The 17,908-nt window shown below is 35.7% G+C and overlaps 3 protein-coding genes across 4 annotated transcripts; 1 reads left to right on the top strand and 2 right to left on the bottom strand.

Annotated features, from left to right (window-relative positions):
* Nucleotides 1–293: 293 nt before the first annotated feature.
* LOC132798483 (transcription elongation factor S-II) lies at nucleotides 294–1,696 on the bottom strand. The gene is made up of 3 exons (XM_060810352.1): nucleotides 1,609–1,696; nucleotides 1,410–1,504; nucleotides 294–1,355 (listed from the first exon to the last, which is right to left on the bottom strand). The coding sequence occupies exons 2-3, from the start codon at nucleotides 1,479–1,481 to the stop codon at nucleotides 474–476; spliced, it is 954 nt and encodes a 317-aa protein (XP_060666335.1). The 5' UTR covers nucleotides 1,482–1,504; nucleotides 1,609–1,696; the 3' UTR covers nucleotides 294–473.
* A 2,768-nt stretch (nucleotides 1,697–4,464) lies between these two features.
* On the top strand, nucleotides 4,465–16,249 carry LOC132796602 (ATP-dependent RNA helicase vasa). The gene is made up of 8 exons (XM_060807874.1): nucleotides 4,465–4,597; nucleotides 11,045–11,083; nucleotides 11,138–11,372; nucleotides 14,320–14,507; nucleotides 14,561–15,304; nucleotides 15,360–15,573; nucleotides 15,639–15,907; nucleotides 15,963–16,249. The coding sequence occupies exons 2-8, from the start codon at nucleotides 11,063–11,065 to the stop codon at nucleotides 16,008–16,010; spliced, it is 1,719 nt and encodes a 572-aa protein (XP_060663857.1). The 5' UTR covers nucleotides 4,465–4,597; nucleotides 11,045–11,062; the 3' UTR covers nucleotides 16,011–16,249.
* Nucleotides 5,640–9,512, bottom strand: LOC132796695 (SERPINE1 mRNA-binding protein 1). Of its 2 annotated transcripts, XM_060808065.1 has the most exons (4): nucleotides 9,442–9,512; nucleotides 8,540–9,277; nucleotides 7,638–7,907; nucleotides 5,640–7,536 (listed from the first exon to the last, which is right to left on the bottom strand). In XM_060808065.1, the coding sequence occupies exons 2-4, from the start codon at nucleotides 9,168–9,170 to the stop codon at nucleotides 7,055–7,057; spliced, it is 1,383 nt and encodes a 460-aa protein (XP_060664048.1). In that variant the 5' UTR covers nucleotides 9,171–9,277; nucleotides 9,442–9,512; the 3' UTR covers nucleotides 5,640–7,054. The 2 variants fall into 2 exon arrangements, with proteins under 2 accessions (XP_060664048.1, XP_060663970.1); XM_060807987.1 differs by having other exon boundaries at nucleotides 8,540–9,509.
* Nucleotides 16,250–17,908: the final 1,659 nt, after the last annotated feature.

The raw sequence follows: 17,908 nt of genomic DNA, 5'->3' as shown, positions 1-17,908 counted from the left end.
TTTTAGTGTGGCCGTGGGTACAGAAACATAAGCACCTAAAACAACACCATACGGGACTTCATCTTGAATAACCTCATAAAACTATAGATTCTAATTCTATAGCAAATGCAACTTTTGTATAAATGGTTTTAGTCAAAACTTCTATCAGATTTCTCGTGATTTGCTGCTAATAAATGTATTTAATTTAATAATAATGTTTTCCAACTACTCGTTAGTTACATATTACAGTTAGATATGAGATTAAATGTGTTGGCAACACCGGACTTTCAACATATTAAAAACGTTACCAGAAATAAAGTGCAAAATCGCTTTCAATAATTTTTTATTGACATTTTTATTTTAGGTGGTCATTGAATGCGCCTCAATACAAAAGGTATTGGATCTGTATGTCTGTGTCAGTATATGGGTTTGCGTATATGTATGTAATAATTTGAATTAAGTTTAAAGGTTATTTTGGTTGGATTAAAGGACGTTTAGCAAAATTTCCATCGGTTGCCGCACTCGTTGCACATGACGAACGTGGTCATAGGTTCATCGGCGGAGCGCGTTTGCAGCTGGTTATAGGTGCAGTTGCGCTTTTTGCACTTGCCACACTTCAGCAAATCCGTCTTAGTGCCTTGGACAGTCGCGAGTTGGGCATCGTTGATGGCCTCTTTGACAAACTTCTCACGCAGCTTCTTCATTTCATCGCTGGCCATCTCTTCAGGTGTCATTTTGGCTAACTGTTTTGCCGATACAGCGCCGCACATAAAATTGCCACGAAGTCCCGGATTCTTCACATCTTTCAGATTTGCAACGCGCGATCGAATGCGGTTCTTGTACTTCATATCAGTGTTTTTGAACTCCATATAAATGGCGTCCTCCAACTCGGCGGCCATTTCCTCCGGCTCAGCGCAACCTTCAGGCACTTCGCCAATCCTTAGTGCATTCGTTAACATCTCGCGACACTTCAAGCGGACGGCATCAGTCATCCCGCCGCTCGATGGAAATGATGATGTTTGCGCTGATGATGACGATGGTTTCTTTTCTTCGCGTTTTTCCTTCGCAGAGTTGCTGGTGCTGCCAGATTTCTCCTTGCCTGACGATAAATTCGACTTGGAGGCACTCGATGATTTCGGTGCACTGCTCGAATTATCCTTGTTCGCAGAGCTCTCCTTGGGGGTGCCTGGCGCCGGACTTGCGAGGAACCGTTTCCAGTTCTTGATGAGTGTCTTGGCCAGTGCAATCACCTCGTCGTCCTTGCTGCTTTTGCGCAATTCATTCACAGTCATTCCAATGCGTGTCTTTGTCAATATTTCCAGATTAATATTTAAGGTTTGCAGCGCCTTTAATAGATCGAGTGCTTGTTCTTGTCCCTGCAATAAAAAACATTTCACACAATTTTCATGGTATAATCTTTTTGCTCTTACCGCGCCATCGCTTGCTGTCGATATTTTGCCAATTTTTTTTTGGATTCGGAACACTTCATCCTCGACGCTCATTTTAAAAGCCGCTGGCGTACAATCTGTATTAAAAGAAATGATTGAAGGTTATAGATCTGTTACAGTCAAACAGTTCACAAATATCGAATGTCTGACGATTTAAAACGTGATAAATACGACTTATTACATTATTTCCCTCCAATAAATGTTGTTTACTAAATTTTCTTTGATGTATTCTGAAGACAAGTGTGACCGCTATTTTAATTTCAATACATACCATCATGTGCTGAGTTTGTGCACTAAAATATACCATTTCCGCCTTGAAGTATCTTCAAAAGATATTCAACTAGTTCAATCTGTGAATCGTTCATTCCAAAATATTAATGCTTCTAATTTTACTAAACGTTATATTGCTTTTTAAAACTCATTAAAAAACACATACTAGTGTATTTACTTCAAATACTTCTGATTATATGATGAGCATTATGATGTAAAGCCTTACACCAAAGCGCATCAATGCGCGCCATTCGAATGTCGAGAATGCATCATCACATAATTTGTATTATTTCAATAACGCGAGTTTGACAGCTATAATAATTCAAATGACTTAAGAGATTGTCGTTTTTTAGATAACTCAAATTATATGATGAGTGCCTCAAGGAAGTCTTCTATTATGAAATTGCCTGTTTTTCAGCAAGTATTTAAACTTTAAATGTTCCGCCAAAACACAAAGTGCATTATTTAACACTAGTGGGCTCTGATTTGTGATGGTTCTGGTCTAACTGGTTCCGAACTAGTTCCAGCTACTCGATGCACCTACGAAATTAACTTGTTTTGTTTAATTTCGATGAAAATTGCCACAAAATCGCTTTAAACTTAAATAAAATTAGAAACATATGTTGCGAAGCGATGTAAATAACATTTAATTTCGATTAGTAGTTTTTAGTGTTTTGTGATCGAATAGTTCAATGAATGAAAAGTGGTATTTTAGTGACTATTGCAATGGTCAACCGTATAGTATTTAAGCAGAATTGAAAAGTGCGCGATCTTGTATAGAATTAGAGGAAGTCACTCCAGTAAGAAGTAAGTCATAGATTTAACATGTATTATAATTAATTATCACACAGAATAAAATTCTCACAAATTATGGATTTAATTCTGTTGGCGACACACATATATTTAAATTCGTATATTTAAGATTGCATTCTATTTATGAAGGCAAACAAAAAAATGCTTTCACATCCGATATTCTTGTATCAATAATTGACACTGAATTTGCGAAGCTATTTTGATACATCTTTTCTATAGCTATGAGTAGCAAATGTTCTATGTATAAATGTTCAAAACGTTACGATCTTGGAACTAGTGGCAATTAAAGCACTAATAATTACAGCAGCGGGAGCGATACGAACGAAATACAATAGGCAATTGATCGAAATTACAATGTTCAAACTGCAGCAAACTAGAGTGGCCAACGAAAGCAGCATGTCAAATTAAGCGATCGGTGCGCTTTACCATCTCTTTACATTTACGTTTCTAAAAGTTGTTTTTAGACTACTGCTGAACTAAATAATTTTATTCGCAAATAATTTAGTAATTTACAGTATTTTACTCCGATTTTTTTAAGTTTTACTACTTTTCTAATCCTTAAAAAGCTCATAAGCTCCACAAAGCTTTCGACTAAAGATTTTAATGCAAGTTTTATGTAAGCTAATATATAATTTTTTTTTGTTAACCTCTAAAGAAAATCGCCAATACGATCAATTCTACCACTTTTTATAGAAATATGATCGTTGCAGAACGAGTTGCTTATTTTAAAGTAAAACAGAAATAAAAATAAAAATTAAATTTATGTAAAAATATGATTTTTGTGAATTCTATTGTATTTGATAGTTTCTTCTTCCTGTCTGAGTTTGTTTACCATTTCACTCTTAAATGCGTGATGCAACTTTGGTGCGAACACTAGTATTAAGAACCGCATTTGACACAGATGCACTAATACAGAGTATTGCCCTGGATATTCAGTTTTGTATTTCCTTAGTCTAATATTTTTGCATCGCCAAATGACTGTTTCAATGATGCGCTTTTTGAGTAAACACATAGATTCGCATTATTCAAGAAGATGCTATTGGCTAACACCAAGATGCGATAACGGCCCATTTTTCAAAGTTCTGACATATACAAATATTTTCGTTTCTTTAATGGCTCAAAAGCATTATGTGAGATATAAGAGCTATAGGCGTCTTGTTGTGACATATAAACACTGTGTGTGACATTTACGCGCATAAATAAATGTGAAGACTTATGGTATTTCATAAAAAAAGACGAGTTCTTTTTAAAGGCGAGTGTATCTCAATGTTTGTTTAAGAACTGCATGATAACGAAATGATAAAAGATTTCGTATTTCTACGAATACACATTATTTCCAAAGAAGTAATACAAATATTGAAAGCCATTTAGGAACTGAGTCATATTATTTTTTCATTATCGAATTTTATTGCGATTTTATACCCGTGACAAATTTACAGATTCCCCTACTTATGCGTAGTATCGGTATGGAACCTTAAGGATGCTGCTCCCAGATATATAATCCATTATTATTATCCATTATTGTCATTAATTAGCAGTACACATTTTGTATGGGGCTGGAGCTGAGGTTATTGAACTTTCCCCCAAATATCTTGAAAACGACTCTAGAGAAATTGATGATTTTTCGGGGATTTTTTCTTAAAACTTTCTATAACTTCTCATAAGCCGATTATTCCGACAACTCCTCTGAAACGAGATATTGGCAATAATGTTGCTACCTTTTTTATATATCATTATTTCTAATGAAATATTATTTAATTTTCCATTGAATTTCATTAAATTTTTTTGACATATGGCGAAAAATGCAAAAATAGAAATGTTATCACATCCGATTTTTTTGTATGGATATGTGACCCCAAAGTTGCGAAGCTATGTTGCCCTAAAAAATTGCGACACTATCTTGAGCATATATCGATGTTTGCCAAAATAATATATCGATTCATCACCACATATATGTCACTTTTAAACTTTGGCGTACTTGGAAGGAAGTCGTAAAAGCATTAAGAATAAGCGGTAAAATTGTGTACCATTGAACAAATTTTCACGTGCTCCCTTAACAATAAAGTTTTAATATCAAAAATTCATTGGTGAGTAAGAAATAATGAAAATAAGAAATAAAAAAAAATAGAAATGTGTATAAATAAATTTAAAAAAGCATGTTACTCAACCATTACAGTAATTTTTGGAAATTTTTCTGAGTATAAAAGAAACTTTCAGAAAAAAAAAACTTAAAACTAAAAATTATTTAATTTAATTGAATGTTTAATACATAGAATTTGCTTTATTTATTAGGTATTCATTAAGTTGCTTATATTTTCGACCAATTTTATGGCTATATAATAACACATGTACGTACATACATATGTACTATTAAGGAATTTCACATCTTATTTACGAAGAAAATTCTTTTCGGTTGTCTTCGGAGCCTCTTGCTTTTTTGTTCACCGTTATGTTCACGTTAGTGTTGCCAGCATGCAATAGTTTTGCCGTTACTCATTGAAAAGTTATCCCATAGTGGCAACTCTAAATGCAAAGCAAGCGAAGAAAAAAGTTTATAGCTTCTGATCTGTATTTGTTTTTAGTTTTCTTTCGTTTTGTTTCGTTCAATTGTACCGTGCGGTGCTGTGGTTTCAACAGTAACTATTTTCGCTTGCTTGATAATTTACGTTCAAAATATGAATTCTCATATTGGCATACGTAGATACAAAGGTAAAATACGTTTTCCGAACAAAGCGCGAATTCTGGCGGGAGAAACTAAAGATTGTCTCATATATAAAAACTGAAATATCGCTCTTGAAAGTGGCCACAACAAGTTCATGTTATATATTGTGACCGATTACCATGCATCATTTTATCTCCAATTTTGCTAAGACATGAATCCTAGTGTTCACATTCCCTAGCAATAAATAATAGATCTTTGGTTGGCAAATAATTCAAAGTATGAAAACAATATAAATAAAAACATGTTCAATTAAGAAGAATATCAAAATTACTCTTCCATTCAACACGCAGTAGTCACTATTACTCAAGGATTGGTATTAACTGATCCAATTTTCATATATGAATTTCAGAAAAAAAAACAATTGAACATTTTTCTGTTTTTCTTTATTTTTATCAAATATGTTTTTTTTTTTATATATGTATATATTAAACGACTTCTCAACACTCAGTTGAAATTGATTTTCTTTGGGGTCAAAATACAATACAATATTAATCAAAAAATGAATTTATCGTTTTAATTTGATGTTTCCATCTCTACGTGGTTTACTTTTAAAATTTGGTTGCCATTTTGTGTATTTTTTGTTCGTTTCCAACATGTGCATGTATGTGTACTTATACACATGGACATACATAAACATTTATATAATTTATACAATTTCTATTTGTAAAAGCATACAATTGTACAGGGTATTTGATCTGGTTTTTTTTTCTTTACTTAGCTGAGTTTTCCGTTTTTATGTTGCTTCCAAACGATTTTTAATTGATTTATATCGTTAGTCGCGCGCGAGTGCTAAAGTGTAACTACTTATAAAGGGATTTTCTATGTTTGTTCCAATAGTTTGTTTTTATTGTTTAATCATGCTTAAATTCATATATATTTTTCAGCGTGTTGTGTTTACTTTCATTAAATGTAGTTTATATGATGCACATACTTTTATAGTTAATATTATAGTTGAGTGTAATATATATTTGTATTTGTATCGTTTTAAGAAACACTATTATAAGAGTTCAACACTTAATAATCTTTTTTTCCTCTTATTTTTTTTCCGCGTACTGAGTTTTTAGGTAAATATTTTTAAATTGTTTTTTTTCAGTTGTTCATTTATTCATTTTTAAAATATAATTGTAACACAGTAAAAATTAAAAAATGCATTTTTATATGAGGGCATATAAAAATGTTTAACAAAAATATATGTGTATGAATTGTATGTAAATGATGTATGTGATGTTTTTTTTTTTTTTTTTTTTGTTTTCTAAAATTTCTTGTATGTCTAATAGTTTGATTGGATAGCAGACTGTATTCTATAGATGTATGAATGTGAATATATGAAAGGTTTTTTTGTGGTATATTTTGATTGACGTGACAAAATCGTGGGAGGCAAAATCAAATTAATTTACAATAAGTATTAGAAATTTAATCTTTTTGCTCTTCAGTTTTCTCTAAATTGCTTTTTGCTTAAGTTGTACAGTTTAGGGTTTGTTTAAATTATTTATTATAAGTATAGATTTTGCGAATATCTCTTATTACTTGCATTTAGTGTGTTCATTGTTTTCAAATATTTTTTGTTTTTGTTACTTTTGGCTTTGACTGCGCTGCGGCCGCAATTAATTTTTTTTTTTAGCAATTTTAATGTGTTTGTGTGTTGTGGGTGTGGATGTGTGATTTTGTATTGGTGTGATATACTGACGTTCTGTCTTTCTTCAAACTAATACAAAGACACTCAAATATGAATGCACACCCGGCGCAAGTAACATCAGCAGCGGCAAGCGCCTCCCAATTTCCATCAATTCTTCCAATTCCAAATCGCAGTTTATTTAATCCCTTAGGCCAGGGTGGGGAACTGACGTTCATCGTTGACCTTGGGTGCGGCATTCTGTTGCCGCTCGTTGCCAAAGCGTTTGCCAGCATGGCCACCTCCAATACCACCGCCAAGACCACGACGCTCAATTGGTGGTCGATTGCCACCCTCTGGACGGGATTGCGCTGCGCCAATAGTGTTGCCGCCGCCCTCGGTATTGCTATGAGCACCTCCTGCGGCACCTTGCGGACCATTTTGAGGACCACGATTGCCCTCATTGCGCGGTCCACCGGGGCGTGGGCCACCACGTCCGCGACCACCGAAACCGCCACCTCCGCCGCGTCGTCCGTCATTGAAATTAAATTGAATATCAAGGACGCGTTGCTGTCGTCCAACTCGTTGCGGATACATGGCAGGATCATATTCGAGTTCTTCTTCGCTTTCGTTCTCCTTCTTTTTGTTATTAGTGAGCACAATCATCTTTTTCCATTGCGAGGTGTCCTCTCCTGCAAATCGAGCGAGAACAACAAAAATAATATTTGAATCAATTACACTTGCAGGAATTTGCATTTCATATAAAATCTTTTTCATAATGTTTCGCACCAACCTTCGCCTGCCTTGCGTATGTTGAACTTGGGCTTAATACGCTGTTGCTGCTGAGCCTTCCATTCATCCAAGGTCAGCTCTTTGGTTTCCTCTTCAGCTGGTAGCTGCTGCTCGTTCTGCTGTTCATTGCCAGATTCATCGGTCTTTCCTTCTGCATTGTTTGTCGCACTCGTTTCGCCTTCATTGTTTTTGTTAACATCATCGATGGCTTCCTTTACTGATCCCCAGTTGTGTGCGCCAGCTCCATCACGTTTATCAATTGCCTTTACCCCTAGTATTGAGAGAAATTTATGATTTAGATATTAATTATATTACTGGTAAACATAATAATAGTAATAAACTATCAATTCCTATAGTGGAATGACCATTTGTCCAAAAAAATATATTGCAATTATGATTGTGATTAATATATGTATGTATCGGGCAAGTTAGCAAATTGTCAAATAACTATTGTAGATAAGAGGATAGCTAGTCGTTAGCCAAAGTTCTCTTGCCGCTCGGGGCAATATACCTCCCCCCCATTAATTTGTATTAAAAAAATACTTATGACGCTGCCTGTCCTCATAATCTTCCATGGTGTGGAAAACTGTGTGGGTCTCTCCTACACTCACACTGTAATATGTGATCGATATGATGATGGGGGAATTTAGGGGGAAAAACGGACAGAAGAAGAACCAAACTATTTTTAAACACATTTTTTCATATACACAACAAAATGAAATCGAAATGTGCGTCGAGAGTCGTCCCCATATTCAATTTTGGTTAGTTTTTGGTTTTTTTTTTTTTAGTTAATCTTATTTTTGAACTCTCAGTTTGTTTATTAATGAAAATAATTCAGAAATATTTTAATATACTAAATCCCTTGAAATCCCTTAGATAACATATTTAATATTTAAAACTAACCTGTTTTGTCAGAGCCTGATTGGCGATCAAATTCGCGCTTACGATTGCCACCCTCAAAGTTGCGAGGGGGGCGATTTTGACGATCACCGCCGTTACCAAAGCCGCCTCCGGTGCCGCGATAAGGACGAGGATTGCCTTCAGCACTGCCGCCAGAGTTGCCACTGGGTGCACCATTTTCACGCACGTTTCTGCGATTATTGCGTTGCTCTCGAGTCACTTCACCACCGTTCTGACGAAAATTGACATTTCGCTGTTGTTGCTGCTGCCCTTGACCAGTTTCACGTGTTTTGGCCGCAGCAGCGCCACCAGCGCCAGCGTTACGAGCAGCGACAGCCCCACCTTGCTTGCCGTTGTTGCTGGTTTTGTCATTGTTGTTGCCAATCGTAGTTTTTTTGCCATCATTCTTATTAAGCGCACCTGGTTTGTTTTCCTTTTCGGCTTGATTTGGCTTCTTGGTTGCTGACGTTTTGGGTGCCTTAACAGATGGCGCCGTTTTCGCAGTCGGTGCTACTGCTGCAACCGTTGATGACTGCTGCTGCTTCTTCTTGGCCGCGACAAGATTATCTAATGGATCGCTAACATCGTCGTCCATGAACAAAAGTTCATAACGATTTTTCCCGGCGTTATCCATGATTGTTTTGTGGGCTGACTGCTGCTGCTGCTCTGCGACGATTTTTATCTCAACTGATTTTCCACTCACTACAGATTTTATTCAAAAATCACACGAGATTTCAGTTTCTGTCAGAAAAAAATGTTCGTATGTGTTTGGTTTAGTTGCTGTTTCTATATGTGTGTGTGTGTATATATGTATGTTTAAATAGATGAAATTCGTTTTTTGTAGTCTTTGCTTTTTGCTATTTTTTCGTTTCGTCGTGTGGTTGGTTGCCTGGCTGCGCTCTAACCTTAATTTTCTGCGTTTCTACTTTGGTTGATACTCGAACATACACATGTATATATTAGTCAAGCGCACATGTGTTCTAATATAGGAGGCAAAGGGAAAAAAGCATGCTGTGTATACATACACAGAACAGAGCAACTCACATTTTTCACATTAACAGAGTTGCGCCTCATTCTAACATTAATGCTCGCATTTTTCTGTCGTACGGTGAATGGCAAAATTGTGTCTTTTTTGTTGAGTTAACAGCTGTTGCGTTCGCTCTCTGTACGTTATGTTTCAAATGTGTTAAGTTATTAAACTAATAGATCTATATAACCAAAAATTAAATTAAATTATTGTGATATATCTAAATCGCACATTGAATAGGTTTTATTTCCAAAAAAAAAATTGTATTCATTTAAGATGTTAGTTTGCTATAGTCACTGAAAATTAAATCTAGTAAGTACTGTGGATTTTAATGCATTTGGAAGAAGGTTGCATACAATTTTTATTGTGGAACACGTATTAGATTTTGCGTATTTTCTTCTTAAAATCTCAAAACTTGACATATTTTCAGAGTAAAAGATTTTCTGTTTTGATCAAAGATTTTTCCCAGAAATCGATGTATATTTTAAAATAATGTTTTTTTAACTTAGCGAAAGTGAGTACAAACTACAGTAAAAAATGTTGTATTGGGCAAGTAATTCATTTTCTAGATTTTAACGGTGTTGTAATTCTTCTGTATCTCTTGAGAGACGAGTAATAAATATTTTTGTTTTTTTCTTTAATTTAAAAAGTATTTATTGAATGTAAATGAGTAAAACAAATAAATTAAATTTGTTGGTGGTTCCGTTTGCAGGCTTTTTATTCAATTTTCATCTCTTATATTTTCTTAAATTCAAATATTTTATTTTTTCACTGAAAAATTTGTTTATATTAACCTAAAACGAATTTTTTTTGACGAAATGCTAACGTCACCCCAAAAACAAAATAAGTTGGGACGAGAAATTGTTTTTGATTTTAATAAATGGGACACTAACTAAGATCGGATTATCTTTTTAGCGTAGCGCCAACAAAGTCGCACCAAAAACCACTAATATCAATACTATTTAGCGTCCCAGAAATAGAAAACACGGAATTGATTACGGTCGGACAAAAATAATATAAAAAACAGCATGTTTAAACTTAAACCGCGAACAATCAATTTTATAATACAATTAACTAATATAATAATAGAAGACAAGAAAATATAAATAGAAGACAAGAAAAATTAAATTTCCTAGTGGTCCAGACAGGTACACTAGAACTAATTTATGCCAGTGGCTCCAAAGAATCGATTTCACCATTAATGAGATTTGGTAAAAAGGTACCGTCTACATGCTACTACGGTCAGAAGCGAAGAAAGGTTTAGTATTAGCATTCTACGCTAAGGTGCTAATCTAATATTAGGATCCCAATTTAAATTAGAAAATACACCTCTGAATAACTTTGAAATGATTTGATCGTCTTAATTTGTGGTAGGAGCAGAACGCCATTTTAAAATATCTAAAATGCATATCTCTGATGTCGTTACTTTAGTTTTTTAATCTGTGTAATTAACAACATAAAATATATTTTCTTTTCATTAGGTATAAATCTAAAAAATCATGTCTGACTGGGAAGATGAGGTATATCGAATTTTATTTTTTAATTTGAAATTGATATAAACATTTGTAATTTAGCCTTCAAATGCCGTTGCATCTCAAGTGGATAAATTTAATGGTGCGCCACCAAAGTCCAATGATGTTGCCGAATGGAGCGATTGTGAAGAGAATAATGACAACGGCGGCGATGATAAAGGTGACAACAAAACCGGCTACCGTGCTCGACGTGATGATGGCGGAAACGGCTTTCGTGAACGTCGTAATAACGGAGAGGCAGGCTTCCGAGGACATCGTCATAAGGACAACGAAGGCGGTAAGAAATATTATCTAAACATTTTTATTGTCCTATGCACAAAACCATATTTGAAAAATACTTCTATATCGCTGTATTTCCAATATTTGTTTTAAAAACAGTGCCAGAATTGTTCTCCAGATTCAGCACAGGCTTGCAAGTGCCGTTAACATATGACAAAGAATCAGTCGAGGCGTTTATTAAGCTGCCTAATATAAACGATCTTAATATGGCATTGGCAAAATTGCGAAAGCAGCGCGACTTTTACAGGCTGCCTTTAAAAAGCTGGTTGACAACGAGTGGGAGATACGGGAGACCTCGCAACGAGCGAAACGAAAGCAGAAGGCAATTGATTTACGTGATGCAGCTTTAAAGTCTGATCGTATCATATCGGAAATAAACCAATTGATATTCGAAAGGGATGATGAGCAACAGCCAAATGTAAATTGGTTGATTTCTAGTTACTTTACTGATTCGTTTGTGGTACCAGGTACGCCTAATGGGCAACTGGCGCAAGAAGAATCGAACCCAACCGCAACGGCAGCAAGAGTAACAAGAACGCCAGCACAACCGCAAAGAGTTGCATCAATAAGAAATGCGCCTTCAGAACAGGATATAGATTTACAGTTCTTAAATTCACTTCAGGATCGATTGCATCGATTGAGACGTCGTTTAAGGAAAGTCGGACTAAATTACGAAGAAACGTATGATTCTTTTGAAGTAACCGAAATTATACACGAACTCGAGGAGTTAGAAGTGTCTTTAAATCAACAAGTTCCATTCGTATTTCACCGCTGCATTTCCGAAGAAGTTTTAGGTTTGCACTCAATGCGTAAAATGAGCTGTTTGCCACATCAAAAATTAAGGGAGATCAAGGTCTGGCCCATTTTTAAAGACAACTCAATTTGGTTATCTTCTTATGTGGTGTGTAAACCGCACTTGTTGATTAAATTAGTTGACGGTGTGAAACATTTGCAAATGGACCAGGTTGATGTCGGAACCAGCGGGCAAATTAATTTTCCGCGTCAGGAGCTGTCTGAAAATCTTGTTACGCCGGACTATGTCGGATTGGCCATGGACAACCAGCATTCTACCGAGCAGGAGAATGAGACAACTCCATGTGGTGCCACTGCGACCACTCCTAATCACAGTGTACCATCACAACAATTAATTACTTTAGCTTGTCAGGGAAATTTATCGCAAGAGGATGCTTATTTAATGCCCCCGCCGCATCTCCCACAGGACATGCCATTAGAAACAGACAGTGCCGTACATCCCTCATCGAATGAGCTAAGTTTGGATGACAATATCTCGGCGTCGACGATAGTTCGATCACGTATTGCGAAACCTCCCACGCCACTACAATCATATCGTCATCAACTGCCAGCAATAAATGAAGAACTTCAGATGCGTTCTTCTGCTGGCCGTGTTCTGGAAATGTCTGAACCACCTCTGTTACAAACACCGAACACGACCTTGCCAGATTTTGCTGTTCCGTACATTACTCCATCCCAACGCGATTGGTCCTCAGTATTTCGTCCACGAACTTTTGCTCCAAATTATCTGGAAGATAATGTCCCTGTGCCCAAAGTAAAACGCAGACGCCGCATATATGAAAGAAATACTCTTAACGTCAATGAGCCGGTAGAATCAAGAAGTAATCAAGAGATTACAACTGCTTTTGTAAGTGAATTGCTGCAGGCAGCAGTTAGGGATGGAGAAGATATGTCAACTGCAAATGTTACCCAGCAACATATTACAGATGAAACTCCATTTATAATACCACAAGTCATGGATAATACTCCACCAGAACTCATACAAATGAATCTTCCTACTTTCTGTTCAGACAATTTGCCAGATAGACCGATAGTGACATCAATTGAAATAATTCGACCACCAGAAAGTGTGAGCCTGTGTGGCGGACTAGGAAATCATACAATTGAAAGCAGCACTCCCAACGTAACGCAAGCAATGATCACCCCATCAACGCGACTCATAGATGATTCGATGTCGAATGCCAATGATACTCCGCAACAGCCACAGCAGAAACAGGAGTGCATCCAAGAACGTTTATATGGCAACAACCTAGAAGACTTAAAGTTTATTATCAAGCACGATAATTTACTTCGGTTGATGGTAGACAATTATAGACAAGTGGGTGCTGAACAAGTACAGGCCAATCTAATAATTGATGGCAATCCGAGAAATGGAACTGAACTTACGAAACCCAAAGAGGGAGGCAGACCACATTATATCTCAATACCTGCCTTGTACACATACGATCCGATTATTGTTAAAGATATGCCAGCATTGAAGAGGAGCGTTGCACACAGTTTGATCTGTGCGCTCGTCATGCAACCAAGGGTCGACATGCGTTCGGTGGCATTCATCAAAACGAGGATGGAGGCAGCTATTGCTTTTCGAATCTTATTGGAGCTTAAAGCTGCGAACCTCATTAATATCAGCAAAGACGGATACATTTCATCCTTATGTTAAATTCCTTATGCTTTTTTTTAAATAATAATTAAAGTGTAATTTCAATAACTTAATTATTCTTTGCACTTATTCATTTACATATTTTTATTTGAATATAATTAAGGTTCTCTAAACAAAAATAGTTTTTATTTTTTAAAATTTTTGAAAATGGTCTCTAAGGAATCTAAATGTATAATTTTGACTTCTTTTTTAGAATACAATTTATATGTATGAAAAATTCAATATTGCGCAATGAAACTTCCATTAAAACCATAAAAAATATCGGTTGCACAAATATTCTTTAAAACCAACAACTTGATTGAAAACATTTTTCATCAGCATCAACACGTCATTGGCCTATTTAAATTTGATACTTGAAAGGCTTAAACATATTCGTATTTTTTTGTTTTAAATATAGAATGTGCATAGGATCCAAGGTATAAATTTCTGCAAGCCTGTTTTTTAAAATCGTTTTGAAAATTTAACCCAATAGGTGAGCGTCGTCGTCGCGAAGGAGCTGGTGACATGAATAACAATCATGCTGATAATGGCGAGGAAGGTGAAAAGAAGGCTAGAGAATTTTATATCCCTCCTGAACCGACTAACGATGAAACGGAGATGTTTAGCACTGGAATAATGTCTGGGATTAACTTCTCTAAATATGACAATATTCCCGTTAAGGTGATCTAATAAGATATAAATTATTTTCTAAACTAAATCTAATGTTGTTAAAGGTGACTGGTGAGAATGTGCCAACATCGATTAAACGGTTTGACCAAGCCGGACTTCGCGAAATTTTGGTGGAAAATGTGACTAAAGCTGGTTACAAAGTTCCCACTCCCATACAAAAGGTTTCAATACCAGTGATTGCTGGAAAACGCGATCTGATGGCTTGCGCCCAGACTGGATCTGGAAAGACAGCTGCATTCTTGCTACCCATACTGACAAACATTCTTGATGAGCCTTCTGATCTAGAAATTGGCAAACCGCTTGCGGTAGTTGTGTCACCAACTCGAGAGCTCGCGATCCAAATTTTCAATGAAGCAAGAAAGTTTGCGTATACAACTTATCTCAAGATTAGTTTGGTTTATGGAGGGACATCGGTTAAGCATCAAAATGAGGCGATTAACAAGGGTTGTCATTTGCTGATTGCCACTCCAGGTCGTTTGCTTGATTTTGTTGAACGCACATTTATAATGTTTGACAACATTCGATACATCGTTCTTGACGAGGCTGATCGTATGTTGGACATGGGCTTTTCGGAGAGTATGCGCAAAATCATGCATCATCAAACTATGCACCCAGAACATCAGACTTTGATGTTCTCTGCTACATTTCCAGAGCAAATTCAGCGTTTGGCTGGCGAGTTTCTTAAGGATTATATTTTTGTTACTATTGGCGTAGTGGGAGGTGCCTGCTCAGATGTAAAACAAGACATTTTTGAGGTTAACAAGTTTAGCAAGCGCTCCAAATTGATGGTAAGTCAAATCATATTTCTGTTTGTTTTAAAATTAAACACAATTTTGTTTATAGGAAATCTTGCGTGAGGGTGCTGAAGGTACCATTGTTTTCGTAGAGACAAAACGTGGAGCAGACTTTCTAGCCTCATTTTTCTCTGAAACTGAGTTTCCAACTACATCTATTCATGGCGATCGCTTACAGAGTCAACGCGAACAGGCTTTGCGCGATTTCAAAAATGGCACCATGAAAGTTCTTATTGCTACCTCTGTTGCCTCCCGTGGGCTTGGTAAGTAGTCAGTGATAGCTACCAATTTATTCCTGATTGACCATATAATTATGGTATTTTTTCAGATATTAAAAATGTGAAGCATGTAATTAACTATGATATGCCTACAAACATTGATGATTACGTGCATCGTATTGGACGCACGGGTCGTGTGGGCAACAGTGGACGTGCCACTTCATTTTTTGATCCTGATCAGGATCGTCTTATCGCTGGCGATTTGATTAAAATTCTGAAGGGTTCCGATCAAGATGTTCCGGATTTTCTAAATGAAATCGGTGGCGGTAGCAGTTCCCATCGCTCAAACTTCAACACAGTTGATGTTCGTGGAGGAGGGGTAAGTTTAATGAAATTTGCTTTCGTTCAATGGATAAAACAAGTTAATGTTACAGGCTTTCAATACACCTGCTGACAATTTGGAGGATGAAGAAAATTGGTAATACCAAATTAAAAATTCAGACCTAGTTTTATGTTTGTTGACAGTAGTCTATGTATATGATAGCTTAGTTTATATACTATGTAACGACAACGAACCATTATTTTTACCATATTAATATCACAAGCCCTTATATATCACTAATGCAAATGAAAAATGTATTATTCGTCCATTTCGTTCAATAATATTATGAATTTTATTTCAAATCGTTAAAAAATAAATACAAGAATTATTTCCATAAAATCAGTTGCTTTTGCCTTAAAACATATCTGCCCATTCTTTCCAAATACTTAACTTTTTTAGCTGAGATATTGTATCTTCGAGTGGCCTTTCTCTATGGTCTCTTTAAGATTGATTGTATCACTGATTGATTCTATCACTTTTTCAATTAAATACTATTTGTTACTTAATCTTACTAATCTACATGTGCCCTCCATATGCATAAAATCTATATCCGTTCCTTTATTTTATTTGATTCTGTTCGTTCGCGTTCTCGTTTGTGTTATTTTGCTATTTTATTTGCAACTAAAATTCTTAAGTGGTGAATCTGTAATTGCAATTATTCAATTTTAACTCATAAATTTCTCTTGTAACTTATTTATAATAAAACACTCGTGTGCGTTCTCTCGCTCTAATGATATTTGCTTCGCCATTGCATAAATTAAAACAAGTAAGAAAGCTACAGCCGAATGTGCTCGACTGTGAGATACCCGCTACACATTTTGAGTAAAATCTAAATATTGTGTTAATATTCTTAAAATTTACCAAAACAATATGTCACAAAATATTAAAAAATAGTAAAAACATTCCCGACCGGGACTTGAACTCGCAGACCCATCGCAGTGTTTATGCAGTCGGTATTTATTTCTAAACATCTACGACACGAGCAATTGTTGTCGTGTTCATCCTTGTTGCCAATATAGGCGAACATGTAGATACAAAAGTATTTTTTTAATAACTTCTAGAATTTTTATCGCAACCAAATTAATTCAGGTATCACAATTACTATTGTTATTATTGTATACACAAATTCGCAGCTCTAGCTTTAAAATTAAGCTATGGATAGCTTTAAAATTGCGCTATGGGTCACGAGTTCATTTATATCCTAAGTTGTTGCAACTATTCGAAAGTTGATCCTGAGTTGCTCTATCTAAAAAAAGGACAAAAGTAATTTATTTATTAAAACCAATTAAACAATTTGGTTAATTCTAAATCTCACAATTGGGCAGCATTGATTTTTAGATTGATAGCTACATAGTAATAAGGGTTTTAAAATTGTTTCTTAATTATCTGAAGCTAGGTTCAGCTGTGAACTTTGAAATAGCAGTGCTAGTGACCAGTGCGTTTAAAATTGGAAAAAACTGTTATAAACACAACTTCCAGATAAAATTTAGTTATAACAGCATAAAGTATTTAAGTTTTAATAATTAAACACTTTTTTCCATTTGGCTAATTCAATATTTTAGCGAATATGGATAATAACAAATGAAATTGGGTCCTTTATGAATAACATTGAACTAGCAGTGCCAAAAGAAAAATTTAATAAATTTAAAAAAATCATATAAATAACTTAATCCTTCTAAATTTCGAGTTGAATACGACCTTATAATTTGTTGTGTAGCCTTTATTGGCTATTAGAGCCTCACAGCTACGTGGCATGGAGTCCACCACGTCCTCGCAACGCTTGCAGGGATTCTGGCCCTATACCTCCTGTACAACTTGTCAAAGGTGTGGCTTAGATGTCGGGGATTTCTTGGCAACATAATGCTTGAAGTCCTCCATCAGTTCCCAATCGGATTTAAATCCGGGAACTGTGCTGACCATGGCATTACATTAGTTTTTTCATGACCAAACCACTCCGTGACCAGTTGGCCGGTGTGTTTAGGTTTCGTTGCTCTGCTG

The sequence above is a fragment of the Drosophila nasuta genome, chromosome 2L (assembly GCF_023558535.2).
Source record: "Drosophila nasuta strain 15112-1781.00 chromosome 2L, ASM2355853v1, whole genome shotgun sequence".
NCBI lineage: Eukaryota > Metazoa > Arthropoda > Insecta > Diptera > Drosophilidae > Drosophila > Drosophila nasuta.
The sequence above is the reverse complement of the archived record's forward strand: the minus strand, read 5'-3'. Positions and strand labels throughout refer to the sequence as shown.

Excerpts from the sequence above, each read along its gene's own strand:
- LOC132798483 (XM_060810352.1), bottom strand. The coding sequence starts at position 1,481 with ATGAGCGTCGAGGATGAAGTGTTCCGAATCCAAAAAAAAATTGGCAAA. Across the intron at positions 1,356-1,409 it reads CGACAGCAAGCGATGGCGCG|GGACAAGAACAAGCACTCGA; the intron begins GTAAGAGCAAAA and ends TTTTTATTGCAG.
- LOC132796695 (XM_060808065.1), bottom strand. The coding sequence starts at position 9,170 with ATGGATAACGCCGGGAAAAATCGTTATGAACTTTTGTTCATGGACGAC. Across the intron at positions 7,908-8,539 it reads ATCAGGCTCTGACAAAACAG|GGGTAAAGGCAATTGATAAA; the intron begins GTTAGTTTTAAA and ends TCTCAATACTAG. Across the intron at positions 7,537-7,637 it reads CATACGCAAGGCAGGCGAAG|GAGAGGACACCTCGCAATGG; the intron begins GTTGGTGCGAAA and ends CTCGATTTGCAG.
- LOC132796602 (XM_060807874.1), top strand. The coding sequence starts at position 11,063 with ATGTCTGACTGGGAAGATGAG. Across the intron at positions 14,508-14,560 it reads ATGACAATATTCCCGTTAAG|GTGACTGGTGAGAATGTGCC; the intron begins GTGATCTAATAA and ends ATGTTGTTAAAG. Across the intron at positions 15,574-15,638 it reads TGTTGCCTCCCGTGGGCTTG|ATATTAAAAATGTGAAGCAT; the intron begins GTAAGTAGTCAG and ends GTATTTTTTCAG.